Below are 27,773 nucleotides of genomic sequence, written 5' to 3' on the forward strand. Positions count from 1 at the left end.
AAAAAAAAAAAAAAAAAAAGGTCGGGCCAGTCCAGAGGGGGAGGGATAAGAAGAAAAAGAAGAAGAAGGAGAAGAAGAAGATAAATGATATAACAATACAAGAAAAAGAATGGCGGGAATTAATTAATTCGAGATCCGGCTAACTGTGCAGTCGCCCGAGTTTGTTTCTCCGTCTGGTTATTTGGCTTCCACTGGAAGTAAACTTCAAAGTATCCAAGTATGTATGTAAGTAAGTCAGTAAGTAAGTAAGAATAAGTATATACAATGGTCTCGTTCTTATCAGTGCGGGACGGGTGGTCCTAATATATCCACGAGCCGCCTTTTAGTTCTTTTTGTCTTTTCGTTCGGGGGGCCAATGGAGGAGTTCTTTCTTTCTTCTTTTTCTTTCACGATCGGGCAAAACTAGCCGCCCTTGGGAGAGCCTGCCTGGGTACCTGGCACTGTTTGACCTGAGATCATGATCGGAGATGTTCTGCTCTTTAAGTTATATTATAATTCACAAACTTTATACATCTTCTTCTGAGTAAGTATAACTCAGTATTGTTCATACTCAAGTAATAAGTGAGTACAGTCTTAATTTTCTTGAGTAAGAAGTGTTACATTTTAAACGAAAGAGGCTCTGGATCAGTGTATCACATCCACAAGGCCGATTAACCAAGTAAATAATTACTTAAGTAGATATCATAAGTAAGTAAGTAAGTAAGTAAGTAAGTAAGTATCGAAGTATCGCGTGAAGTATCGACGGGTGGAGCACTAGCTGTTCACTAACGGGGAATCGGGTTATAGGCAGTAAGTTTAGCTCTGCACGGGCAGCCAGCCGAGACAACCTCAAACAGTTGAGAAGTCCTCTTGATCTCGAGCTCCCGGCGGCATATGCTAGAACACCGACCGTTTCAAGGATTTGGACTTCGCATCAAAACATCTATAGATACAGCTACGTGCAAAATAAAGTAAAGTGAAGTCGAATAAAATAAAATAAAATAAAATAAAATAAAAATAAAAATAAAATACTTAAGGTATGCTAATCCGAGAGATACCTGCACGGCCATGATACTCTGCATACATACATCGCAAGGCAAGACCCCGTTCGGGTTCACGGCTAGACTCAAATCGGTCTATTCACATTAGTAATTCCATCCTTTTAGCTAATTCGCATGAATTCTATTCGACGAGAACGGCGAGTATCCCACCCTCGGCCGCCCTTTAGCCAGTCGCCGGGTTTAATACCAATCTTGATCTTGCGACCAACAGGCTTCCAATTCAGCTCAGTTCTGTTCAATTTCCAGATCGAAAACCAAAGATCCCGGAACCGAAGGCAAAATATAAAAATGCCGGTCGACCAGGGACTAATTGTCCCAGGCAAATGTAACGATCAAGTACATATATATTAGAGCTAGCTTAAGATCAGCTATCAAAAGCCGTTTTTGTTTCGCTGTGACTAAAACATACATAGTACTTACATATCATACCTGTGTACGGTATTCTGTCGTGTGCTCACTTAACTTAACTTAAGATAAGACATACGATATGATATGATATCGAAACAGGTTTGGCTGTTTAAACGTTTTAACTTTTTTTTTTTTTAATTAATTTCATTTCTCTTCTTAAAATTAAATATATCCACCGGTAACCTTACCTACAGGTACTGGTAGTGGTATACATACTTGACACTGACACTGACACTGGCTAACTGTCGGGACGATATACCAGATCAGATGCAGTTCTTCCATCCATCCATCTGCTAGTTGCAGATATACTTTCCTATGCATAAGTAACTGTAGCCCACATGATGACCTTCGACTTCATCCAGAAGAAAATGCAAGTCATACACTCCCAAGACCCGAACTTCCAAGATTTAGGACACCTTCCATTGCGGATAATATCTTCTTTTTAATTTTTCCCTTTATCTTTGAGGTTTTCTGTTTCAAATTTAACCGTTTTTTTTTTCCTTTCTTCCCTTCCCTCCTTTCTCTGCGGGAAGAGGGGAAAAGTACAAATTAAGACCCATGCAAGTCATCGTGATGCTCAAGACATTTCGGCAACCGACCAGTGAAAACCCTCTACCGAGCAAGGGCAAGAGATAGAAGCCGGCAAACGAAAAAGAATGAGAAAAATGTAGAAGGAAAAAAAGGAAAGAAAGCCTGCCAAAGGACCTGCTAGCATACTACTATGTACATGTTAAGATCCACATGCAAGCGTGTCCATCGCAAGGCCGATGGCCAGAAACATCAGTGAATTCCATACGGGCCTGCCATCCCACACGATAAGCAAGATCTGCCGATAGAATAAGAATATGACACTAAGTAGTGGCATGGGCGGGATGCACACGGTCACTGACCATGTATATGCGCATACATGATTCACTGTTGCTCCCTCGATGTCTCTAAACCATAGCTGGGGATCGATTAATCATTCAATCAGAGACATCCTCGCTGTTGGAAGTCACAAAACATCGGTCAGATATCGTCATCTGTGAACATGCTCCGTAATATGAGACCGTATGGCCGGTCGTAGCCGTGCCAGCTCTTCGGCATCCAAGAAATGGCTGCAGACGGTGGAAGCACACGATTGAGCTTCAAATTTAACTCGCGATCGGCTGCACAAAGTTTGGAACAGGCGGCTGTGAGCCTCAGCAGGCTGAATGAATATAACATCAGCCTAGCGTTTGGCACACAGCTAACAAGTAAGTAACTTTGTCAAACTACCTTTTTTTTCCAAAACTAGAACCAAGTGCAAGTATACACGTACACACACCTGCGAAGGTAATTTCCGACTGATGCTAGATGGTTGGCTCAGGTTCCTTATTGTACAACGTAACGATGTACGTACCTACAATCACTAGCTGTTACTAGTAAATACCTAGTCTAGTTGTTATAGTCCGTGATGTAATCATGACCACCAGAGCCAGCTAGGTTTAGCTGCCTCGGGCCTCCGGTGGCAACATCGACCCGATCTTAACGATATCAGGCATGCCCCGACGGCGATGTGCGACAGCCACTTCTAGCTTCTATGGTCAACCACTTCGGCATCGGCATCGGCATCCTGTCAAAGCTATCCGGCCTGCAGTGCTAGAGCCGAAATAATCTTTTACCATATCTGCGGAAAAGCTCGAGCCACAGAGCAGAGCTCTGCCAGGGCCCACCGGTCTGCGACACTGCCGTTGTAATTCCGGCCCAAAGGATCGGTGTAAGTCCCCACATGCTGTCATTCGTGATACAGCAACACCTAGCTGCTACGCACTCTTTTTTCGCACATGGCTTCGTCTAGGGTTCATTTTGATTCAGGGTCCGGCTGATCAGTCGGGTCTGGTGCAATGACCAGCCAATCGACAAATGGTTCTAGACTCGACCAGACCCGGATGCTAGACTTTCTCGCGGTTAAAACCGCTTGTCATCAAGAGGCTGCCCCCATGTTAAATACAATATATTATGTAAAAAGGGACCACTTTTGCAATAGACGCCGATTCTTTGTATTTTCAGGATAGTATTAGCAAGAACTATAGTAAATAAGAACGAAGGGAAACCCGAGAAATGCTCCAAACGAAACCATGGCACCGATGAATTGCTAAATTGACAAAAAAAAAAAAGCATTTGAAGTAGAACCCGGCTCTGGACGCGTCAACCCAGCGAAACGGAATGATAAATGTTTCTTCGAGGTCTTGCATCTATAATGCCAAAAATATATTCATTCTTGGGTCGGCTTCAATGTACCGATATTGATAACTAGGCTCAGCGGGGGCGTGACTAGCATAATATGCTGTGAGAACAAGATTTCCCGATGCGAGGCGGTGTGAGTATTCTGGAGTGAACACCAGATAGTTCCTACCACCGCCCGCCTCGTCTTCCCCCGCCGTGCCCGCCTCCACCGAACCTTCTCCCGCCTCCGACACCCGGTGGCCCTTCACCGCGTGTAGGCGGTCCTTCATCGTCTAACCGCTCCCCTTTCCTCCAATCGCCTTGTGGAATACTACCACCTATGCCGCCTCTACCCCTTATGCGAATGCCATTGGGACCCGGCGTCGGGCCACCTCTGGTTCCAGCCGATGAAGCGGACCCCGTAGTCACAGAGACATCAATCCAATCCCCAACCACAAAGCGAGCTTCATCCAAGCATAGTTTCTCCGACCCGGTTCCACCACCTGCTCCGTTCGCACTCGATCCCGTTAATGGAAGCGGAACATTACCCAATTCCTGGCTGGTGTACCGTCCCGCCTTTGTGTCGGCATAGATCAATCGGAACGAACACTTTGTAGCGCCCGAGGCAAGGGAAGGGAGGGCGGAAAGAAGGAGTGTAGTGAGCTCAGCAAGGGAACAGTCTTTCCATGTGTAAACTTCGACAAAGGAGGATGGCTGGGCTGTAGAACGGAAGTCGTCCAGTCTGTTGACAGGTTAGATTGAGTCTCAGTACTTGGCAGCTTAGCTAGATCAATAGGGAGAGGAGAGTATACCTGTGGAAGGAATTGACCTTGTAGAAAACCTTTAGAAGGAATGGTGTTGTGAGGTGACGATCGACTTTGATGGGCGTCGTTGAAGTCATGTTTTTGTTTGGTGATGGTCAGGGTGAGTGGTAGCCACGAGGGCGTGATGATCATGGAGTAGACGGGTCGCGAACTCGGGTTCTGAATTACTTGGAGATGGAATACCTGCCATGTACGCGACAGCCCAGCGCCGAGACTGCAGAGCCGCAATCGATTTTGTTCCAACAACAACAACACCATGCGTTGTTACTTCTGAAATTCGTTTGATAAAATATATTTTCCTATTGCGGCACTGATAAGATAAGGGCTCTGACCTTGTGTGCATCGAATGCTAGCAAGCAAACCCATCCAAAGGCCTTTTCCCAAATCCATCTGCAAGGTCACCTTCATTGTCGATAAACACCATCCTCATCAACAACCAAATACATTCAAAATGGTACGGCGTCAACCATCGCTATATGCGTGCAATCCAAAATAATAGCTAATACAATGTTTGGGAATACAGGCAGGAGCAGCATCTGGTGGCAAGAAGCCAAAGAAGAAGTGGTCAAAGGGAAAGGGTACGAACCGACATCCACCGCCGTGAAATTAGAGACGGGGACGACGAGGGATTCAGTGGAAGGCTAACACATGGGATTTCGGTCAACAGTCAAGGACAAGTCCGTCCACGCCGTCATCCTCGATAAGGCCACTACCGAGCGTCTTAACAAGGAAGTCCAATCCTACAGACTTGTTACAGTCGCCACACTTGTCGACAGATTAAAGATCAATGGATCGCTAGCTAGGAGAGCTCTGCGGGATCTCGAGGAGAAGGGCGTCATTAAGAAGGTCGTCGGTCACTCTAAGTGCCTAATCTACAGTACGTTGACTGCACCTCGAATCTACACCTTGGATCTGAACCTAACGGATGTGAAATTATAGCTCGATCGGTAGCCACTGAGTAAAAGATGTATTTCTTTAAATAAAGAATTCATTTTTTTTTGTCGCTTTTGGGCTCTTTTCCTTTTTTTTTATATTTGTCCGCAATTACGAATATGATACCGATCCGCATAACCCCGAATCAAGCACGACCTCCTTTAATGAACCCTTTCACGGCCTAGCTAGACTGGATCTATATATGCTTCCTCCTCCAGCAATTACCTCTACGGTCGTTTTCTTCTCTCGCTACGGCAGCTTCCATTTTCCTTTTTTTTCATCATTCATGTGTATACTGGGATAAGGCATGTCGAAGACAAAGATTTTTCGATTTTGTCCATTAAAAGATACATACTTCCTTAAAGCATAGGCGTGATTATGTTGCAACTGTAAATTGTTTTACAAGGCGTAATCTCTCAACGAGGTACCATCCCTCACCACACATGTAGCCAGTTTAGAGCTCATCAGGCTTATGCTCAGGCTCGGGCTCGGGCTCGGGCGCTTCGGTCTGAGCTTTCGTTGGATCGCGTACCAGATAACCCACAAATGTGTAGGTGTCGTGACTGGCAAAGAAATTGACCCAGTGACCCAATGCTTTCTGTACTCTCTCCTCGTCAATTCCGCTAACATCCCAGGTTAAATCATTTTTGAAATCTCCAGTAATGTATGCTCTACTTGCATCCCGACCAGCTACCCAAGGCCATCAAATGGCCAAGTTAGTCCATGAACACCATGATCGCGACGGTCACCTAGACATACCAAAAAACGAATAACCACCACCCGGACCGTATTTATTCCTCCCTTCTGAAACATCGTAGATTGTTCTGTTAATCGAGAGGTATATCGGCAGCGCCAGGTCCGTGCCATTGTATAATGCCAACGTAGCTTCGTCGAGATATATTGGCTTCGTCTGTAAATTACATTAGCATCATAGTCACTTCGGTGGAAAATTCGGCGTGGGATCATACAAAAGTTCTTTTTACGCCATTCCAATACTTCCTAAATATCTTGTCTTGCCCCCAGACATAGGAATCACCCATGATGAAGTAACTTAGCATACAAGTGAATACCGCAACCCCTCCGATAATACGGAGTAGATCCAATACCCCAAAGGATACATGGTCTTCCTCTTCGAGTATCTCAGCATTTGACTTCTTCCGTTGGCGCGGTGGTGTCGTCTTTTCGGAGGGCACGGCAGGTCTGGAATCCGGGGTTGCCTCGCGGGCTTGCTGGCGGGTTTGTACCATGGTTACGTCGATACCTTATATGCGTGCGAATATAATATATATAAACGGCGTTTAGCTTATAGGAACTCAGGCTTTGACAAAGGAGCGAAAGACTGCTAAAACTATTCGTTGGAATGATCCCCCTCGTGGGTTTTCCAGGATTCGGCGGTGGAAACACCCAATTTTGTGAACAGAGTATGGAAGATGTCACGCCCATCTAATGATTATGTGTTGGCTGGTGTGGGGAGAGAAGCTTTCCGTTCCCGATTGTTCCGTCGCTACTTGGCGCGGATCGGCCAATTGGTCTTGTATCATGATATTCAGGCTATTGGGATGCAAATGCGGCCATGGCTTTTGGTGGTTAAATTATAAAGCACCTGCACAGAATACTTGAAATATTTTAGCGTCTGCCCAATCGTTTGCGGGTGATTAGACTTTGAATTGTTCCATGTTTTGACAGAACTCCATTCCATAGCATATGAGTAGTAGGTACTGGTCTGGAGGCAAAACAGGTGCGAGTTCAAGTAGGTACTTAAGTACTTACTAAGTAAGTAAGTAAGTAAATGTAAGTATAAGGTCTATCTAAGGTACTAGCTTAAGTACTATAAACTTTATATATTTTGTATAATGCATATTGGTCGAACGTTGATATGCATCGAAACATAGCCCGGATACAGCAAAATATATTAAGAAACGTTCGAAACTGAATGCGACCTCTTCGTCCTATTTACCACCCACACCCTCCTTCTAAATCATATTAAGGTAGTAGTAGTCGCTTCACAAAGATTATAAATTAGCTTCAATTTTCGCGACCTTATCATGGGCCTGCGTGTACGCTGGTCTCTCTTTGATCCTATCCATCCAGGCAAAAAGGTTAGGATATTTTTCTTTATTGAACCAACTGCCCACTCTTCCAGCTGCACTCTCAACGGGGAAAGATAGCAGGATATCCGCTCCGGAAAGCTCGTTGCCAACGAAGAAGAGCTTGCCTTTTAAGAGGCTTTCAAGATAGTCAAAATTAGAGACCAAATTGGGAGTTATAAATGGCTTTGAGAGCTGATCTGCGATTCTACTAGTGATAGGTTTGATGAAGAAAGGTACTGGGGCGCCTTTAATCATCGAGACCACCAGCGCCAGTAGTAGATAGGGCTGCAAGCTACCTTCGGCGTAATGGAGCAAATGTCTAGAGGCGCCATTAGTTTTACATGTTTATCATCTACCTTGAATTCATAGACTCAGGAATGCCTATTACTTACTTGTATTGGAGATAATTATCAGCATCATCTGTGGGTGGCTTCAGTCTAGGCCCAAACCTATCAACAAGGTATTCGACGATGAACCCGCTCTCTGCGAGAGTTCGGCCATCTATAATGAGGACAGGGGCCTTTCCAAGAGGGTGGAACTCCTTTAGTTCCGCCGGGGCTTGTTTATCCTCTCTCCTATTTTCGAACGGATATTTTGTTACAATCTATACCATGTGACATGCGATTGAGGGCGTGTGAATTACCAACCTTTTGTACGCCTTCACCTCGTACTCAAGACCCAGCTCCTCAAGGAGCCAGACAATCCGCTGGGCCCGGGATTCATTGAGCCAGATCAAAGTAATTTTGGGCCCGGCTTGGGTGGAGCCCGTGGTCTCGGCTTCGGCCATGTTGAAGTATTCCAATCGATGAATGATATGGCTATGATATCACAAACTGTGGCGCTGGCTATAGCTAGGCGGTCGTTCGTCGGGGGCGATGCAGGGTAGGTATCACCAGTTGAGAACCGAATGCGAATGCTCTGTAAAATTATAAATCAATCGCACCCATCGAATCTGTCTTCGAATGTTGTATCAAAAAGTTGAAGGATTGAGTTAGGCAACAATTGAATCATGAATCGAAGCGCAAGTGTTAGCAAATGAGATCGATTTATAAGGTATATACAGACAGGCATGCTGACACACAAGGCTTGCAAGGTGGAAGCTTAAGCCTCGGCTCGCACGACATCATTAATCCGGACCATGGATTAATTTCTCGAACTCGGTTGGCGGACAACGGTTATGCCGTTTTAACGATGTTCATGTTCATTCATTACAGGTTGGCTCGGACTTGATTTGCACCGTGCTAGCCTCATACAGGTAAGTATGAGGTAGGTACATACATTTCCTAATAGCAGCATACACTTGTCAACGCAAAACCCCTTTGGTGAAGCACACCATGTGGTCTCGAGGCTGCCATTTGGATACGATACTAATACACTGCATGCAGAGACTAAATCTAAAAGCTCCGATGGGCTGTTTCTGATATGACGGTATATGTTTGGTGTATTTTGATTAAGTATGTGTGCATACAAGTACACTTACCTCATATGTACTTATTCAAGTACAGAGGTAATCAGGTAAGTACTTACATCCCGCCAGACCACAGAGCAAAGTATCTTTGCCGTATCCGCTGACAGATCTGGTTAGGCCATTGTCATGGGCCTGGTCATCCTGTCCGCTGAGGTTCCATAAGCAGAATCGGAGCCCAACAAGACCCCTTGCTTTTCAAAGCTGCAGAGGTTGTCACATCCTGCCTCCTTGCAGCAACCTAACGATGACTTGGGACACACCAGCTCCACAACCGCAAGCCCTTTACCGCAACTCGGCAATGGGTACCTAATCCAAGAGGTCCGCAGCGACACCGGGCTGAAAGCAATGAGCAGCCAACAGCGTCATTGTTACCCAAGGAAATGGAAGTCGGGCCACCACGGAAGCTTAAGGCCATGTGTGGGATTGCCATCACTTTGCACACGGCTTCTACCACGTTGGATAACGCTCTCCCGCCAATGGCTACTCGAAGGTGGTGGTGGGGGGACGGGAGCCGGTCCAATGGGAAACTTAGAGCTTCTTTCGGAAGACGCCATGTTGCTTGGAGACGGGTGATATGAATCCCCTTGCTTGCAACGTCACTTAATTGGACCGAATTCGAGTATATCGTCAGGCGATGGAATTCAGCTTCATGCGGACATACATATACACACCTTCATACTTACATATAACATACATACATGCATACAGATATACATGCATGTATGCATAGATACATACGTACACATTTACATACACAAGTACATAAGTACATACAATATATACATAGGCCAGGCTTGGGTACTGACTTTCTTACATTGTAAGTACCATATCCATCAGAGGGTAGAGCGGGTCAAGCCCAAGCAAATTTATGAAAGTTCGCTGATGTTACGGGCTAGGAAACCACGAAAGGGGAACTGGCGTAGTCGAGACTACGCTGGTTCTAGCAATGATATTCATTTGCCTGAATTTTATAGTTGAACATAAACTTTGCGACCCGCAGCAGGCGACCAACTTTGGTGGTTGGAGGAAGTCTTTCTTCCAGTTTTACTTTTATTTCTTTTTCCTTGATGTGTTTTTTTTTTTTTTTTTTTCGTCCGAAGTATGGCCATGTAACTTGACCTGCAGGTTCACACGACTCGTCCTTCCAAGGCATGCTAAACGCCCAGGACAGAAGGTATGTAGACATCATTGAGTAGGAAGGGGGGGGAGGTTTTTTTTTTGTTATGAAAAACTCGCCGTTGCAGGACTCGCCGAAACCATGAATTCCTCTCGTGACCCCGTGCTGATAATGGCAGTGATAGCTCTTTTTGTCCCAGAATTATCCTTCTGGAGAGAGACGGGGCATGAAGATGTAATCGATTACAAAGGAATGAGGGCAGGCTAGCACAATATCTTCCCCATTTGTGTGGTCCTGTCCATCCTGCGATAGCTTGCCGCTGCAGAAAACCTCCTCCTTGGCCACCTTTTCCTGCGGCCCTTGCACGGTGCGGATGTGTATCCGGGCATATGCACCATACTCGGATTTTCTTAGTCTCCCCAACTGCTCAGCTCGGTGTTTCGACACATCTTTGGTTGTTGGGTAGCGAAAGGTTCAGGAGTTTGAGCTTAGAAAAAAAGTCATGAAGCCGCGATTGCTTGACCATGTTTCAGTACTAGCTTGCTAGGCTAAACAGTGACGGGGAAAGTGGTCTGGGACGAAACCAAGCAAGATTTGGCTTAAAAGCATTCGTGTATCTGCAACCACGCCAGACTTGAATTGCCAGACATCCGATATCCGATTCCAATACCAGGGTTGGCCAACTTGCTGTGAGGGAGGTGAAGAGAGAAGTTCAACTCTCTGGTTCTCCTCTCCTCGGTATCTTCTCACTCTCGCTGCCGTTTCATCGTTTCGTTTCTATTCTATTACGATCGGGTTCCTTGAGCTTTTCGACAAGGTGGATACAAATAATAGCTGGCCACTTAACTTAACTTAAACGACTCTTAAGAAACGGTACCTACGGGACGCATGCTACCCCTACTTTCCACGATTGCGAGTCGAAAAGGAATGGGAAGTGAGGAGTAACAGGAAAATTCGAACGATCACACAGCCAGCCTAGAAGGATCGAATCCCTTCCTTGACCCTCACCGGGAGGGCCTACGCAACAAGCTTTCCGGACCGTCATGAATCGAATTTGGTCGAGGACCCTGTGTAGCCGTCGTTTTTAGGAGACTCCGCGATTTTAAAAAAAATATTTTATTTTTTTACTTTATCTTTTATTTCTTAGTATTTTGGGGGGAACCATCTCTACTCCCTCGGCCCTCCTTGAGAACTACTCTTTTCTTTTAGTATTTTCTTTGACTGTCCGGATTTTTAATTTGGGTTCGATCCCGAGACCTTTTAGACTCTCCTGTACAAGCCAGCTTAGATCGCCACTGGGCCTTCTTGGTGCCTTGCCTTGTTTACGAGGCCAGGCGAAGGGGAAAAAAAAAAAAAAACCTGTCTGCCCTCTATCCACCACCTCCTACCCGCGCAACCACCTAGACGCCGGCCAAAAGGCCATAGCTATCCTTTGCATGCTCAACATAACGAGGATAGATAGTCGCAAACGGTCAGAGGGATTTTCCGGATGCGTGGACTCTTCCATACACCATATCATTCCTTCGACCTCACAGACGACAGGAATTTCGAGTTGAGGAGGAGAAGCACAAGGAGGTGCTCGCTTGGGGTGTTTCAAAACCAAGATGGCCAACGACGTCATCCTAGACTCCAACTTCAAGAATCCGCCTAAACGCAGAGCCATGCGGGATCCGGCTGAAATGCTCAGGAGTCGGGAGCTATACAGGTATCTCTACCACTGCCGTGCTGTGCTGTTTATCTCGAACGGCATTCACAAATCATTTTTATTTTTCGAAGTATCGTCGACGTCTTTATTTCATTTCTACTTTTTTTTTTTTCTTTTCTTCATTTCATCTTCTTCTTCCCTTATTTTTTTCCCCCTTCCTCCTCTTTCTCTTTAATTTAATTGTTTTCTTTGTTTAATCAGACGCTACTTATTGTGCTGTTATGGAGGGTTGGTATGGTGGCTTTTGGCCGGGATTATGCGCTGACATGGGTCTAATTTCGCTACAGATATTACCAACCGCCTCGAACCGCTGCACCTTCCAGTAAGGTCAAGACTTCAGAGGACCCCTCCCTCACGGCCTATGCTCAGCTCACAGCCCTACGCCTCCAGAAACACCGGGCTATGATATCATTGATCGATTATGATACCCAATGGATTATTGGTGAAAGCACTCGGACGGTTGAACCCTATGACAATTCGGTTTGCACTCCAGGCGACGAATTATGGCTTGGAGGTTCAAACGTGATACTCCCAAGCAAAGGTGGAATATGTGTAACAACAGTTGACCTTCAACCTCCAAAGTTATCACGAACATCAACCGCCAAGGGCCGAGCTGGTGCCGTTCTACCCCCACAAGACCATGGAAAAGGTGTACAACATGACGATCTTCCTATCAATGAAATTGAAGATTTAAGCAGCCATCCAAAGTTTTTGGATTCTGCTTTTGTTACCGGCTCACCGTCACTACGGCATTATGCCGGGTGCCCGTTGCGAACAAAAAAAGGATATTATATTGGTTCCTTATGCGTCGTAGACACGAAGCCTGGTCGATTATCAGAACCCGACAAGAAATTTTTGAGATGGATGTCGGATACCGTTATGGATCACCTCCAAACGGTGGCTGAGAAGCAAGTATTGCATAAAGTACAACGAATGCAGACTTCACTGTCGGTTTTTGCTGATACTAGCACATTTGATCGGAAACGAACACTAAGGAAATCTACGGACCTACGGAAACGAAAAAGCAAGAGGACGTCAGAGTCACCTTTTAGTGAAACAACGACTTCAGCTCAAAAGGGGACAGGTGACGGAGGAAGTAAGCCCCTGGCTCCTCAATTGAAAGATTCTCCTGGAGATGGGAAACTTATCAACCCGGAACGACCTCCTTTAACAGATAGGAATTCATCGATGTCCTCGAATTCGTCGAGTGTTTTATCAAAGGATTCTGCTTATTCTCAGACATCTCTTGAATCAAACTCAGCATCGACACCCACCATTAGAGTTAACCCCTTAGAAACGGAACCGCAAACCCCAGAAGCAGCCTTCCAAAGTGTGTTTTCGCGAGCCTGCCGATTGATCCGAGACGCACTCCAAATTGAGGGCGTCGTAATAATCGACGCTGGCGACGGGTATCTAGACGACTCCGAAGAAAGCCAATCCTTACGGTCTCTGAGTAAAGTTGCCCAAGAAAACATGCTGTCAGAAGGTGCTACGCGAAATGGGTGCTCGTCTTACTTTCGCCAAATGGGAATACTTGGTCTCGATGTTCAACATGAAGAGAGCCATGAAAATGAAATCTTTCAAATTGGACCCCTAGGCAACCTATTTTTGGACGAATTGTTTGCCCACTATCCGGAAGGGAAAATATTCAGCTACGATGGAGACGGAACGATTAGTTCGGGGGACGACGAGTGTAGCAGCCAGGCAACTCTCTCACCGCCCGGGAGCGATGCAAATAGCTCGGTAGATGAAGAAAACTCGAACCTCAAGAAGCGACCGGAATACGTACGGGAAAACCTCTCGGCCTTCCTACCCAACAGCACGAGTTGTATATTTGTACCTCTATATGAATCCGCTAATACACCTTATGCATCCTGTTTTGTCTGGACTACGCAAACTAAAAAGGTCTTTTTGAAGGAGGAAATCGCATACTTGAAGACATTTTCACGGCTGATCATGTCGGAAGTCGTACGGCTCGACACGGTCTCAGCCGATCGCGCGAAGGGAGCGTTTATATCTAACATCTCGCACGAACTTCGGTCACCCCTGCATGGAATTTTGGCTTCTGCAGAGCTGCTCGACGATACTAGGCTAGATACCCTCCAGAGAGATTTCTTAACTGCAATTGAAAGCTGCGGGAGAACTCTTTTGGATACGCTAAACCATGTTCTCGATTTCTCCAAACTTAATAGGCTTCAGAACGACCGTAGGATCACGCAGGCAAGCCCTCTATCCGCTCCTGACAAGGTTGATACGCAGGTTGTTCAGGATGTCGATCTTGCAGCCGTAACCGAAGAGGTGGTAGAGGGGGTATTCGCAGGATTCGACTTCAGAGGAATAAACAGTCATATTGTTCTCGAGAATAGCAGTACGACGGATATAATCCCGCTCCAACCCGATGCGATAGGTAGTCCCAATGGCGAGTCATCAAGGCGAGCTTCTGCAAAGGGAACTAACCCGAAGAGAGATGTCGAAGTCATCATCGAGATCGACCCCCTAGACGACTGGCACTTTCGTACCGAGGTTGGTGGGTTTAGAAGGGTGGTTATGAATCTTGTGGGAAATGCTCTCAAATACACCGACAGAGGATATGTTCGAGTCAAATTAGAAGCTGAACCGTTCTACGAGGACGAAGCTGGCAAATCCACTCAAGAGCCCAAGACGAAAGTCGTGCTAACGGTTTCAGATTCCGGTCGTGGGATATCAAGGGATTTCCTCAAAACGAAACTGTATGTCCCTTTTAGCCAGGAGAATGCGATGAGTTCTGGCACTGGACTCGGTATGAGTATCGTTCGCCAGATCCTAGATATTCTTGGCGGAACAATCGATGTTAAATCAAAACTAGGGTTTGGGACTGAGGTGGTTGTTACCCTCTTACTTCATCGATCCACTTTCACGAATCCTACGCCGAGCCCAGGGAATCGAGAAGAAGGGCTTGAATTAATACCGAGAGCTAGAGCCGCCGCGTCGAAAAAGAGCATTGCTTTCCTAGGTTTCTCAGATGCAATACCTGCCCTGAGCTACATGAAGCGTTCCCTGATTAAGTGTTCACAGGATTGGTATGGGATGAACGTAATTGAAGAGGATAATGCGCAATCGTTGATGGAGTTCGCAGGCAAGGCAGATGTCCTACTTGCAAACGAAATATCACCACTCCTGTCACAGTTGGGTGTAAAGGGACATAAACCGCCTGTGATCATCCTATGTTCTAACGCTGCCCGAGTTGATATGGCAAACTTGACATTAGCGGATAAGGGTGGCATTATCGACTTCGCATCCAAACCTTGCGGGCCAAAGAAACTCGCAAAAGCCCTCCTCTTCTGCCTTACAAAAACACACAGCTCTAGGAGGTCATCCCATTCATCGAATTCTTCCGGTCGAACAGGAATATACCGTAGCTGGGGCTCTTTCTCACGACCGATGGGAGATCGTGAGAAAAATTTCATATCCTCAATCGAAGACGATGGCCACGCCTCAACCTCCGCCACTGGAGCTGTGAGAATATCACCACCGGTCCGATCTGGGAGCTCATCAAGTGAGCCCGTGGTTTACGTAGCCGGCGTTGGGCATATAGCACTAGCTGCAGGGTCAAGCGCTGTCCCAATGTCATCCTCTCCAGGGAGGCAGAAATCGATTCCCTTCCTCGAGGATTTCCATACCCTTCGATTAAAGGCTCAAGCCCAGACTCAAGCCTCGATGCAGAGCATATCTGGTATTATGCACCGTGATAGTAAGAACTTAACACCGATGGGCCACCCGATTTATTCTCACCACCCAGGTATCGTAGATGGGGCTTTAATAGGAGAGGGCATCGAAATCGATAGACCACCATTTGCATCACCAGTTATTGAAAAAGATAACCCATTGAGGCCAAAATCTTGGGCGCAATGGCAGAGCCTGGACGCCTCTGCAGACGATAACGCGTCACCGAATGCATCCCCGCCGGCCAAAATAACATCAGTCAGACCTGATGATATAGTTGAAGAGCTACGGCTACTATCCGGGACACCTTCTATCCTCCTAGTAGACGATAACCCTCTTACTATGAATGTACGTATGCGTAGGGGTACTGTTTCAGATATAGACACTTGGAGGATGCTAACTGTGTCTAGTTGATGACTGCATTCATTGCTAAGAAAGGATTCTTATTCAGCGAGGCTTCGAATGGTCTCCAAGCATTGGAAACCTTTAGAGGACGCGGTGGTGGATACGACATCGTTCTCATGGGTATGTACCCCTTCCTATCGATACTGGTGGGGTTTTGAGTTACTGATGGAAGGGACAGATCTCCAATTGCCTGTTATGTCCGGCCTAGAGGCAGTAAAGGCGATTCGGGACCTTGAGAGGACGGAAAATCGACTGAAACGAGCATTTATAATTGCACTGACCGGCTCCAGCAATGAAGCAGAAGCCCTGGCCGCCGGTTGCAACAAATTTTTCACAAAACCGATCAGATTATTAGACTTATCGAATCTTATTACGGAGTACCAACATACGCATCTCTCACATTTATTACAGGATTAGACGGCATAAGTACCACTCGAGATTGCATAACCTTCACGGGATTGAAAACACCCATCTCAAAATACTAACAAAGGCCCTTGGCTTGGCTTACCATTTATCCAAGCACGGTTGCTCTTCATATTACCTATTCTTATTCTATTTACTTCAATCTTCCCTCTTATTGTTGACTTCTTATATTATTATTATTATTATTATTATTCCTATTCCTATTCCTATTCCTATTATTCTTATTCTCATTCTTATTCTTATTCTCATTCTTATTCTTATTACTATTATCATTCACGGCATCATTTGTTCGTTTTCTTTGTATCATATTAGGGACAATTTTGCAATTGGGTTCATGGGACCGATTACCTTACATAGACAGATACTTTCTCAGAAGTTCCCAACTTGTCTGGCTTTAATTCTTCTTCTTGTTTCATTGTTTGTTTTGTTTTTATTTGGTTCATTGGCCATGGGCGTTATTACCATGCTCCTTTTTTGCAGTTCTTCCCTTTGGCTCCCTATGCCCCACCCCGTGATATCCTTCGCATCTCAGCAAGTTAGCCATATATATATAGATATGTTATATCGTTTTGTATTGATAAAAAAAAGGCAATACTACGTTCCTAAGAATTTTAAATACGTCATAGACTATCACACGTCTGCATAACCGTTTCTGGTAGGCACCCAAATAAGCGGACCACGCAGAAATCTGCAAGGATGACGTTTAAGAGATTATGTATGCACCATTTAGCAGCATCTCCATACCAATGCACAAAACCGGCTAGCTAGTTCGTCCCAGGGAAAGAACGTGTCCACGGATTCGGCCCAATGGTTTTTCTTAGCTCACTCTTTCCCTATGGTGCAGAGTTCTTCTTTTTTTTTCCAGATCACAACCTTAAATTAAGTAATGGGCTAGCGGGCGGCCCCCACACTTTGGATCGGACCCATGCATGATATTGATGTGAAGTAGTGATGATGCTGTGGTAATGAAATAGCTGTCTTCCCACAAACTAAGAGAAAAACTTGCAGTTGTCAACTTGCATACAATTTTTCCTTTTTGAAGACGGAACCGGCTCCTGCGGGGCAAGGTCGGGGGACATAAGAAACTCCACTTTCTCGCTTTTTCTACCGCTTGACCCCTTCTCCAGATTGCTGTTGAAGCTTACTCAGACGAAGGTCAAACGGGAACAAATCAAGGATTCTTATTTGTTGGAAATGGTGTCAACGGTGCAGCGCAGCTGCCCTGCGTGATGGTGTTCACGTTCCCCATCGATGCACCTCGTTCAATATGGCTCGAGACAACATAAAAAGTATCTCTGAAGCTCTTCTGCATTCTGTTTGTCCTTCGAATTCCCTATGAAGGCTGAAAACAGGTGAATGAGTTAGCTTCTGGCCGTCGGCTAACAAGAGGGAACGGGGAAAAAGGAATTAGAGAAAAGGGAAGAGACAGAGAACCCAACTATCCCTGTAAAAAAAAATGTTGTGTCGCGGAGTTGCACTAAAACCGCAGGAGGATTATAAATCAAGAGAATACTTTGCGGCAGTGGAAAAAAAATGTTAACCGCTACGACCGAAAATTTCGGGTCCTTTGAGAGGGAAAGTGAAGGCCGCCGGGGCATATGCGATGTCCTCCACTCCCCCTCCTCGGAAAGAGAAAAGGGTGTTCGGGTAGCCTAGGACATAAGAGGGGGGGGCGAAGAGGTGTCTGTAGGTATAATATGGATTGTGGTCAGTAGAATGCTTAGAGTTTTCCGTTCCCTCCCATCAATATTCCTAATTTCATCAGATCTTCCACTTTCTTTCTCTCTTCGTCTCTATCACTCCAAAACCCTCCTCTCTGTTCCTCTTTTGCTTTCTCTTATTCTCTTTTTCCTAAATATAAAAATCCTTTTAAGACATATAGAGTGGGAAAGTCGGAGCCACAGAAAAGCTGCTTTGTGTGAAGGGATTGGGAAAAGCCTGCAGCGTGTTGCCGTGTAATTGACGGTGTCGTCGTTGCATTGTCGTCGTTAAAAGGCTACCTAGCCAGCACTTAGGTACTTACCTATTAACATTAAGTACTTATATAATCAATATCTTAATAAGATATAGTATAGTCGTAAAAGGTAAGAGCTGAGATTGATCTTGGTTTCGTTTCGGTTGCAATTATGGATAAAACAAAAATTGGAGAATTAATTCATTTTTTTTAATATGCAAAGGGAGAGATATAAAAATGGTCAAGAGAGATTTCGAGACAGCCATGGTCAGCATGGGCTCGCGCGGGTTTAAATCAAAATCCGCCAAAGCAGACATGGACAATGGCGCCATCCTGACAAACATTTCGACTATTAGCAAGACTAATACCGTTATAATTGGTATGTATGTCGTTCCATCCCGATCTGGCCTTGCTGATTAATGTGGATATGAACAGGGAATGGCCCTTCTGCTCTGGCTTTGAGCTATCTCTTGCACGGGAACGAACCGTGGTATTCACCTTCCGAACCTCATCCGGATCCTGTCTTGCATAGGAAGCTCCTCAAGAAATTCGGACTTAATCCTCTATCAGACAGTCAACAGGATGTCAGGTTGTATGATATCCTTCGAACACCTAAGGACTGCAATGACATCACATCTCACTTCCCAGCTTCGGTTTCTATGTCATACTCGACTGCGGCACTGCCGTTAAATACTCTCTTGGATACCCTCCTTCGACCATTGGTGGATGTTGACATGGAGGAGTCTATGAGCCGAGTCGGCTGGAGAAAGACTGACTCTGATGTTGTTCCTCACGTCATACTGGGCGAAGAACCCAAGGCCGGTGGACAGTGGGCTGGTGATGAGGTATGGTTCGGGGATGAAGATGACGAGGAAAGTGATAATGGACTCAAGACTTTGAGGTATGGCTGTAAAGTCTGCGTATTACATCACAGCGTACAAACCGGTACTAACAATCAGGCTACGATAAACAGCTATGCAGACCTTCTTTCTCTTCCCGGATACTCCCTCGGTGATCACTACAAACAAAAATACCACACAGACATGGATCCGTATTATCGTCCGACGAGAAGACTAGTAGCAGAATATTACGCAACGTATCCCCGTAAGGTTGGGATCGAAGACGTTCTCTTTCCTGGCACCAGTGTTACGAATGTCGAAAGAATAAATGACAAGTCAGGCTTCAACTTCCTGGTATCGATTAAACTGAAATCAAACTCAAGCTCAACGTCACACGAGGCGCATGTTATCCGTTGTCGAAACGTGGTTCTCGGGACGGGCATATTTTCACATCGAATTCCTCCCCCACCTGTCTTCACACCTTTCTTCAAACGTAAGTTGGACTTGGAGTTGAAAGAGAGATCATGGGATAACAGTCCCGCGCCCGCAAACACATCAAAAACTGCACAGCTGCCACTTTTGGTAGTCGGATCTGGTTACACTGCAGCGGACGCCATTTTGTGTAACCAGGGGAAACGGCCTATTATTCATGTTTACAGATGGGACCCCGAAGATAGACCTTCGCCGTTACGGGGCTGCCATCCCCAAGCTTACCCAGGTTATGCTGGCGTCTATAGGCAAATGAAGGACGCTGTTTTGAAAAAAAAGTCGCCGACGGATGGAATCTACCAAGGGTTTCCTAATGCAGTAGTGGCGGAGACACGAGGAGATGGTACGGTCACGCTTTCTATAAAGTCAGAAGACGGAACGAACAAAGAGACTGTTATCCGAGTTGCCGATATTGAAGTTTGTATTGGTAGACGAGGGAGGTTGGATTACCTGGCGCCGGATCTCTGCGAGGAGATCGGTGTCCAAAACCTCGACTATAGCAACATGGAATCATTGAATAATACTCGAGAATCACCGTCCCCACTAGCTCTATCACGGACGGTAACGTCTTCGAGAAGATACTCGAGTCGGTCTCGGAAGCCAATGCTTCACCCGACGACATCCGATACCGCAGGGAAGGTTTGGGTACGGTACAGCAGCCTACGGGAAAGAGTTGAACAAAATATTGAGGTCACCACTAATGTGTTTATTATTGGAAGCCTCACGGGTGACTCGCTGGTACGATTCGCGATGGGGGGCTGCGTTTATTCCGCTGGCAGAATCATCTCCGACAATGCCCCAATTATAGATTCTTCTGACTCGTCGACAATGATGTCCGAGACGTCATCGATGTCGGAATCTGAAGATCCGCAAAAGTTGTCCGAGGGGAAGGCTAGGAGGAGGAAGTCCAAGTGCGTGGTAGTATAAAGTTTGACAAATAAGAAGAAGAAGAAAGAAACATATATACAAGAGAGGCCAATATCTAGCTAGATAGACAATGGTTTATCATTTTGCATCTAAACGGAGTCTTCTATAGTTAGGCGCAGTTGTCGGGTTTAAAATTTGGGGTCTGGCTACCAGGAAAGGGCTGGGGTTTGAAATAACTTATGCATGTATTATTTCTGTACTAATTAATTGAGAACGTACCGATAAAAAGTATAACTGATATTAGTATTGGTCATTGAACGTATATTACACCATGGAGTTAGTTAGCCCAATTAATTTGTAACCGTGGTACAAAACGTGGAAGTCATCATAAAAATAAATTCGTTATTGGCCCTGAGAGTTTCGTCTCAAACTCTCGCAAAGATATCTTATGCTACGTACGTATGCTTAGTTTGGGCCTTCGGGCATCCTTCCAAAACTTCTTCGAGAGTGGATACTTCCAGCTCCGATTTCTTGATACCTAGCAGATCGCCACCACTCTTCAAGGCGCCCTCATCCGTGAGCGATAGGCCACGTGCTTTTTCTAAGTGTCGCCTGCTCATTTTTTCGACGTACAATGCTCGGTTCCATTGCTTTTCCCTCAAACCACCTGACACAGGCGCGTCTAAATCCATGGCATCACCTTCGCCATTCTCGCCGAAAACATCAATTGCCTGTTTCTTGAGCTCAGCGACAACTCGGTGCAATTCCTTAACTTGCACTGCTGCGAACTCCGTATCTTCGCCAAAGGATTTTATATCATTAGCCGTGCTGTTCGGGTCGAGCAGGAAGGCAAGAGGGCTATCGTCTGTTGAAGTAGGATTCAGAAGACTACGTAAGGATCTCAAGACTTTATCATTGCGTGATACATCGGCTTTGAGAAATCTATGGAGAGCTGTTGTTTCTTGGAGTTGACGGCGAGTTTGTGCGAGGGATTCGGGGGTTACGTCTTTTTCCGGGTTGATGGAAGTGGCTTTGATCAGGTTTATGTTCTATAACATACCATTAACATAAAGTCTCATGATATAGAGAGAGCGCATGACTTGGTACTTGCATCGTGATGCCTCAATCTCATCCAGTCTCTTATATCTGGTGGGACTGAGAATATATTACGTAGAACGTACACCTCGAATTGATCATAAGCTTTGTCAACCTTGCTCTCCATGAGCATTTCTAGCATGTGCAGGCCCTGCTGGATCTCATTCATGGCCACATCGTCAAAAAGCTCCTTCCCGTCCTCGTCAGTTTCAGCGATGGAGCCTTCGGCGACGTAGCCTAAAGCCGAGGGACCGGATGAACGGAGGTAATTTTCAAGCTGCTGGACAGTGCCGTATACAGACTCGTTAGCAGCATTGATGATATCGTCGACAACTTCCTGGGAGAGGGAGCGGGTTAGAATAAGTGCTAGTGGAAATGATGGCGGGAAGGGAAACGTACGAGCGGGGTGAATGTGAGATGCTCGGTAATGAGGCTGGTGGTCTTTGGATCGATGCCACTCATCTCCACGGCCTGGGGTTCATGATCAAGGGAGGAATGAGAGTTGTGGTTTACAATTGGTTGAATGTTGATTGACGCGCCAACTTAAGCTCCCAGCCCGCAGCTCCTGAAAACAACACGATACACACATATGAACGAAAACTAAATTTAAAGCTGCTTATCCGTCATGCGTCCGTCATGCATCGCATCGAACCAGGACTCACATTCACCGGCCAGAGCGCACAAAAATACCAATGCGGCCTGGATTAAATCCCGCAATCCATGGTTACACTTCCTCCTCTCCTTCTGGAAACTTGTCGATTTTCGATTGATCGATAGGTTTGTTTCTCATTGGTAAGACATCACTGCAATATAATATCATATCAGTCTGCATCATGCGAGCGGGAAAAGGTTAAATCTCCCATGACTGACTATATATTGATCAAGCATGGGCAAGTACTGGCCGACTGAAATCGAATCAAACAGCTACTAACTTAAGCTTGCCTGTTTGCTCATGTGGGCTTGCGCGCATGCGGGTTCAATAAAATTAGATCGCATTTCGCCGTGGGATAATTGCCTATATATTCAAGCATCCAGCTACTACATAGTAGCTGCAGGAGTCTAGAAGGAAATGCCTAATAAGAAAAGTCAAGTCGACTGTCGAAACGAGTCCTATATGTTCCTGCTTCTATAGCTGGCTGCCGAAAATAAGGCCGACGTCACTCTTTCAAAAGAAATAAACAAGTGGCCTGGCCGTCTCAAAGAACACAAGTCCTCGAATATCCAGGCGCAGGCTGGTGACCGGGAAGGGAGGCCGAACAGGCTAGGGATGTACAGTATGTATGTATGTATGTACTTACATGCGCAGGTACCTGCTTATAATGATGCACAGCTATACTTGTTTTCACAGCCAGGAAAACGGAAGCACCGGGTATGTATTAGTATTGCTAATTATTGCCAGGCACCTGTAGTGCTTACAGTGTACTATATCACTCGATGCACCGACATAAGGGACGATGTACCCCATCGCCGGATTACATTGCAGGACGTGTGTGTGAGCATCATCATCACCATCATCATCGGATCACCGGATCGTGGTGGTTGCTTCACAGATTTATCTCAAAGATTCCGAACTTGAACAATATACAATATAGGATTGAGGTCGGAGTAGAAGAAAGACATGGGAATTCTAACAGCCGACATTTAATTTCGTCCCATCTTCTCTCGTTTTGAGGTCACAGGAGCATACCGATGTTTCAGGGCAGTTCGGCTCAGAGTCCAGGGGATAGGAATGGGGCTAGACCATCCTGATCTCATAGTGTAGCCGAACGCATCAACCTTCTGGCCGTGCCTTTCCTCCGTGTGTATTAAGAATCAATCGTCATCATTGAATCCAAGATCTCATATTTCAAATATCTATGTCAATAGCAATATCATTCATGTTTATTATTTTATTTTATTTTATTTTTTATAGTATTTCCCATCTCGTTCCCTTTTCCCCATCCTCTTCCTTCCCCGCCTTCAAATTATGTTTCCTTGTATCTATATACAACAAACAGGTGCTTACTATTAATATTGTATTGTGATTGTTTGGATGATTGTTTGGAAACAGGTGAAGTCGTTGATAGCTATTCCATTTCGTCCTATTAGTTGCCTAGCTAGCTTGGGTTTCAACCGCATAGGCCTGGCGACACAACCCCGACCACAACCACGGCCACAACTTCCGCGACCGCAACCACAACCACAACCTCAACCACAACTACAACCACAGCTGCCCCATTCCTGTTCCCACCCACACCACACCACACACACCACAAACACCACACCACCATCAGCACCACCCACCTCGAGGCACGGCAGAGACTGATATCTACTCGATCGAGACGGATGACGGACGGTATGTAAGTACAACACTCGTTAGATGCGAAAACAGGAGCTCCCGTAGCCGATCCCTTGCATGCATGCCTGGTTTGGTTCTGAACAATACTTGACTCTGAAAGGACAAACTTTCCTGCATTCGTTATCGACTCGACCCGCTCCGAATGCCCCTGCCCGATCGCTTGCTTCTCTGGAACTTTGAAGCTCGTGCTCTTTTTGAACTGAACTCGTGCCCGTGCCCGTGCCTGTTGCCTGTGCTTGTGCTCCACCGGCAGGATTTTGATCCCAGCAACCCTTGACTTGGGCTCCAATTCACGAAACGTTCCGGCTGAAAAGGCTGCATTTCCAAAGACTCCACCAGATATATTTTTTTTGATATTCAGGTACATACCGTACATTATCACAGTGCGTCTTCCACCCACACATTGTCAACAGTTACGGCACCAACGATCACCTTCTACATAGATTAAAGGAAAGAGGAAAAAAGAAGGAAAAAAGGAAAAAAAAAGGGAAATTGCTTGCTCAAGCTTGATAACGACCTCGCCTTCGGGAGAATAACAATAACCAAGGCTTAGCGGTTTGTCCCATAGTACCTTTGGGGAATTGAGCAGCCGCAGTGCACGGCGAAGAAATTCCTTCCCCTACACTCTCCGTCACCATACATTATCAGAAACCTCCTACATACGTCGTAGGGGCTAGCTACCATTTTCGCAGCCCCAAAAGAAATATCACTAGCTCTATTTCCATCCTGCTCCCCATTCGAAGCAAGGGAGCAAAAGGAAAAACTAATCACAAGCGACCAGCCATCCTAGTGTTCTCGAAGTTTACCCTTTTCTGCTCAGAAAAGGTCTTTGGGTTTTGAGGTTTGTTCATAATGGAGGTAAGAGAATCCATCAGTCTCCCATTTCTTCCTCGCCATTCCCCTACCCCCTTCGCTCCCCAGAGGCACGATTTACCTGTAATATTCGCCTACCAAAGAAACAAGCGTACCCTTTTGTGGTGGATTAGAGGAGAAATATCTCTCAAAAGATTTTTGTGGCTTATTTTTCCTTTTGCCTTTTTCCTTTTTCCTTTTTTTCCTATTTTTTTCCCTTCCTCTTTCTGTTTCTTGCTGTCGAATTCGAGGTTCTCGTTTCTGCTGTCTCAAACCGGGGCCGTCATTCTCCGTACTGTTGCATGTTGCATTATTCCTCCTTCTGTGCGTTGATCAGGTAGCTACTTACCTACCTACCACCATCCTGTCCGGCGCCAGCTCGACCACATTTTTCTACCCATGATATATCGCGAAAGCCATTTCTTTGCAATACAACGGTTTTCAAACCACCCTAAAGCTGTACCGTTGCATTGTTTCCGTTTTGCATAGAAATCAAAGGTTTCTTTAAAAATATCGACTCCGAACGGCATCTCCAAGCGGGAGGTGATCTTTGGCGACCACCAGGCCAATAGAACACCGGCCATTCTGCTGGGTTGCTCAGCCTACTCGAGATCTATATCATCGTGGGAGAATATTCTACATTTCAGTTTTGAGCAGCATTGGTGTCGTGTCTACTCAGGTATGAAAATTCTCACATCATTTTCAACCCGCATTTATGGTCCTCGCCTCCTAAACCTCGCTATCGTCTACACCCGTTCGCTTCGTTTTATGGGATGTTTGGATATAAATACTAATATAAGAAGCCGATAGTTGCTAGCTGCTTTCCTTTTCCAGAGCTTCTATTCTTCGAAACCAGCTTCTGCTAGCCGCGCACCTCCCCATACCCTACTGTTTAATCATCAGCCCCTCATAAGAAAACCCGAGTTTTACATGACCTAGAATACCCTCCCCAAATCACTTACTTACCATATACCCTTAGTCGTTTCTCGATTTTCTGCTACGTTTGATACCCTCCAACATTAGACATTAGACGGACTTCCAGCTGCTCGAGGCTTGATTCTTGCGAAAGAATATTTACCTTCAGCTTCATACACACCCACCCGGTTTCCTTGCGCTTCTTCTTTATAGCCTGTTGTTGATTTTAATTTCCTTGTTCTGTCCTCTTCCCATCGGTGGCTCGTCGTTTTCTCTAGCCGCCCCCATCCACCGTTACCCTGATATTAACGAATAGGTTGGTATTACGGGTGCTACCCCTTGAGCATTTTCACGACTGCTGTATACTTGCAGTCTATCCTTACAACGTTGTAGGACCTACTCTTTCTTTCAAGGACGTTACGCTACCTCCATTTTCCCTTTTACGATTGATCCACTTGTGATTTATTTCCATTCATTCGTTCATTCTTTTTTTTGAAGCCCCTTTCTTCTTGCAATTTTATCGCAGGTGTTATCATTTCCGTCTACATCATCGCTCACTCTATTTTACATCAATCTTTCGTTCAGCCGGCGCGCGGTGTAATCTACTTTTTTCTCTTTCTTTTCGCGACTCCGTTCACCATGACAGGTGGTTCTCGTCCTCAGAAACTCAATTACTCACTGGAACGATGGATGCAGGATCCTTCTCCTCCTTTACAGTCTCCGACACCCTCCAAAGTTTCCATGCAGAATGGTCCTATTTCAAGAGTGCGAGGGGCCCCACGGCCGAGGTTGCTGCTACAGGGACAGAGAAGGTGAGATGTACAACTCCATGCCTCCTATATAAAATGTATCCCCTTCTAACTAGTATTTCCGAAACATAGGAGTGGAAAATCTTCCATAAGCTCCGTTGTTTTTCACAAAATGCCACCGACAGAGACTTTATTCCTCGAGTCTACAACAAGGATACAGAAAGAGCCAGTAAAGTAAGGCCCCCCAAATTATTCCAAGAATATATTATATTCACAATCAAACCGAAAACAAAATCAACGTACTCACGAGAGTGGAAGCCTAACATGGAAGCCTCTAATGGACAGCTCCTTTATGGATTTCCAAGTATGGGATTTCCCAGGTCAGATTGACTATAATGATGGTACCTTCGACCTAGAAACCCTTTTTGGCGATACGGGAGCTCTCATTTATGTCATCGACGCCCAAGACGAATACCTCGAGGCTCTCACCCGGCTCCATCAAACAATCGAGGCAATCCAGCGTCATAATCCGGCTATAAACATCGAAGTGTTCATCCACAAAGTCGACGGTCTCTCCGATGATTTTAAGCTTGACACCCAGCGTGATATTGTCCAGAGGACAACCGATGAGCTTGCAGACATGGGTCTCGATGGTGTACATATTAACTACCATCTAACCAGCATTTACGACCATAGCATCTTTGAAGCCTTCAGCAAAGTTATCCAGAAGCTACTCCCAGAGCTAGGAACTTTGGAAAATCTGCTTAACGGACTAGTCAGCAATTGTCGAATAGAAAAGGCATTTTTGTTTGACGTGTTGAGTAAGATTTATGTAGCTACCGATAGTTCACCGGTTGATGTCCAGAGTTATGAGATTTGCTCGGATTATATTGATGTTGTGCTAGATATGACAGAAATATATGGGTACGTATCTTCCTCCTTGCCCTTCTTATTCTTCTATCTCCTGTGCCTTTGACTTCTCTGGCACCAGATATATCAGATGTGTGGTTTCGGTTACCTTACGTTACATGCACATGCATGTTGTGGGGTAACTGTAGTGGGGTGATAAGAATGGGGGGTTGTGAATGCACGTGGACTGATAAAAAGGCTGAACCTTTAGATATGATCGCGGCGAGCTAGAAGTTAGCACAGTCGAGGAAACAAAGAGTTCTATCGGAAGTTCAGAAGACTGGTCGCTCCCTGACCAGTCTAGCGTCATGAAACTACAGAATGGAATGGTGCTTTTCCTACGAGAGATCAATAAGTATGAAACACCCTTCCACCTTCTCCCGACGGCCCCTCCGTCACCACCATTAACACTACCATCATAACCCCCTCCCCAAACTTCACTGTGGCTGCGCTGACTTGATGGT

At 45.6% G+C, this 27,773-nt stretch overlaps 8 protein-coding genes across 8 annotated transcripts; 4 read left to right on the forward strand and 4 right to left on the reverse strand.

Annotated features, from left to right (window-relative positions):
• Positions 1–3,821: 3,821 nt before the first annotated feature.
• AOL_s00097g595 (uncharacterized protein) lies at positions 3,822–4,536 on the reverse strand (the record flags this gene model as incomplete). The annotated part of the gene is made up of 2 exons (XM_011126428.1): positions 3,822–4,377; positions 4,448–4,536. The coding sequence occupies 2 exons, from the start codon at positions 4,534–4,536 to the stop codon at positions 3,822–3,824; spliced, it is 645 nt and encodes a 214-aa protein (XP_011124730.1).
• Positions 4,537–4,910: 374 nt separating this feature from the next.
• AOL_s00097g596 (uncharacterized protein) lies at positions 4,911–5,421 on the forward strand (the record flags this gene model as incomplete). Its single annotated transcript, XM_011126429.1, has 4 exons — positions 4,911–4,913; positions 4,983–5,037; positions 5,127–5,336; positions 5,399–5,421. 4 exons carry the CDS (start codon positions 4,911–4,913, stop codon positions 5,419–5,421), a joined length of 291 nt encoding a protein of 96 aa, XP_011124731.1.
• Positions 5,422–5,846: 425 nt separating this feature from the next.
• Positions 5,847–6,639, reverse strand: AOL_s00097g597 (uncharacterized protein; the record flags this gene model as incomplete). The annotated part of the gene is made up of 3 exons (XM_011126430.1): positions 5,847–6,082; positions 6,152–6,302; positions 6,361–6,639. 3 exons carry the CDS (start codon positions 6,637–6,639, stop codon positions 5,847–5,849), a joined length of 666 nt encoding a protein of 221 aa, XP_011124732.1.
• A 765-nt stretch (positions 6,640–7,404) lies between these two features.
• AOL_s00097g598 (uncharacterized protein) lies at positions 7,405–8,269 on the reverse strand (the record flags this gene model as incomplete). The annotated part of the gene is made up of 3 exons (XM_011126431.1): positions 7,405–7,801; positions 7,875–8,057; positions 8,130–8,269. 3 exons carry the CDS (start codon positions 8,267–8,269, stop codon positions 7,405–7,407), a joined length of 720 nt encoding a protein of 239 aa, XP_011124733.1.
• A 3,402-nt stretch (positions 8,270–11,671) lies between these two features.
• AOL_s00097g599 (uncharacterized protein) lies at positions 11,672–16,296 on the forward strand (the record flags this gene model as incomplete). The annotated part of the gene is made up of 4 exons (XM_011126432.1): positions 11,672–11,772; positions 12,060–15,822; positions 15,885–15,999; positions 16,058–16,296. 4 exons carry the CDS (start codon positions 11,672–11,674, stop codon positions 16,294–16,296), a joined length of 4,218 nt encoding a protein of 1,405 aa, XP_011124734.1.
• Positions 16,297–18,493: 2,197 nt separating this feature from the next.
• On the forward strand, positions 18,494–20,511 carry AOL_s00097g600 (uncharacterized protein; the record flags this gene model as incomplete). Its single annotated transcript, XM_011126433.1, has 3 exons — positions 18,494–18,635; positions 18,692–19,157; positions 19,230–20,511. 3 exons carry the CDS (start codon positions 18,494–18,496, stop codon positions 20,509–20,511), a joined length of 1,890 nt encoding a protein of 629 aa, XP_011124735.1.
• Positions 20,512–20,897: 386 nt separating this feature from the next.
• Positions 20,898–22,008, reverse strand: AOL_s00097g601 (uncharacterized protein; the record flags this gene model as incomplete). The annotated part of the gene is made up of 3 exons (XM_011126434.1): positions 20,898–21,500; positions 21,635–21,883; positions 21,946–22,008. The coding sequence occupies 3 exons, from the start codon at positions 22,006–22,008 to the stop codon at positions 20,898–20,900; spliced, it is 915 nt and encodes a 304-aa protein (XP_011124736.1).
• Positions 22,009–26,290: 4,282 nt separating this feature from the next.
• AOL_s00097g602 (uncharacterized protein) lies at positions 26,291–27,731 on the forward strand (the record flags this gene model as incomplete). Its single annotated transcript, XM_011126435.1, has 4 exons — positions 26,291–26,463; positions 26,533–26,634; positions 26,746–27,324; positions 27,521–27,731. 4 exons carry the CDS (start codon positions 26,291–26,293, stop codon positions 27,729–27,731), a joined length of 1,065 nt encoding a protein of 354 aa, XP_011124737.1.
• Positions 27,732–27,773: the final 42 nt, after the last annotated feature.

The sequence above is a fragment of the Orbilia oligospora genome (genome assembly GCF_000225545.1).
Source record: "Orbilia oligospora ATCC 24927 unplaced genomic scaffold scaffold00097, whole genome shotgun sequence".
NCBI classification, from domain to species: domain Eukaryota; kingdom Fungi; phylum Ascomycota; class Orbiliomycetes; order Orbiliales; family Orbiliaceae; genus Orbilia; species Orbilia oligospora.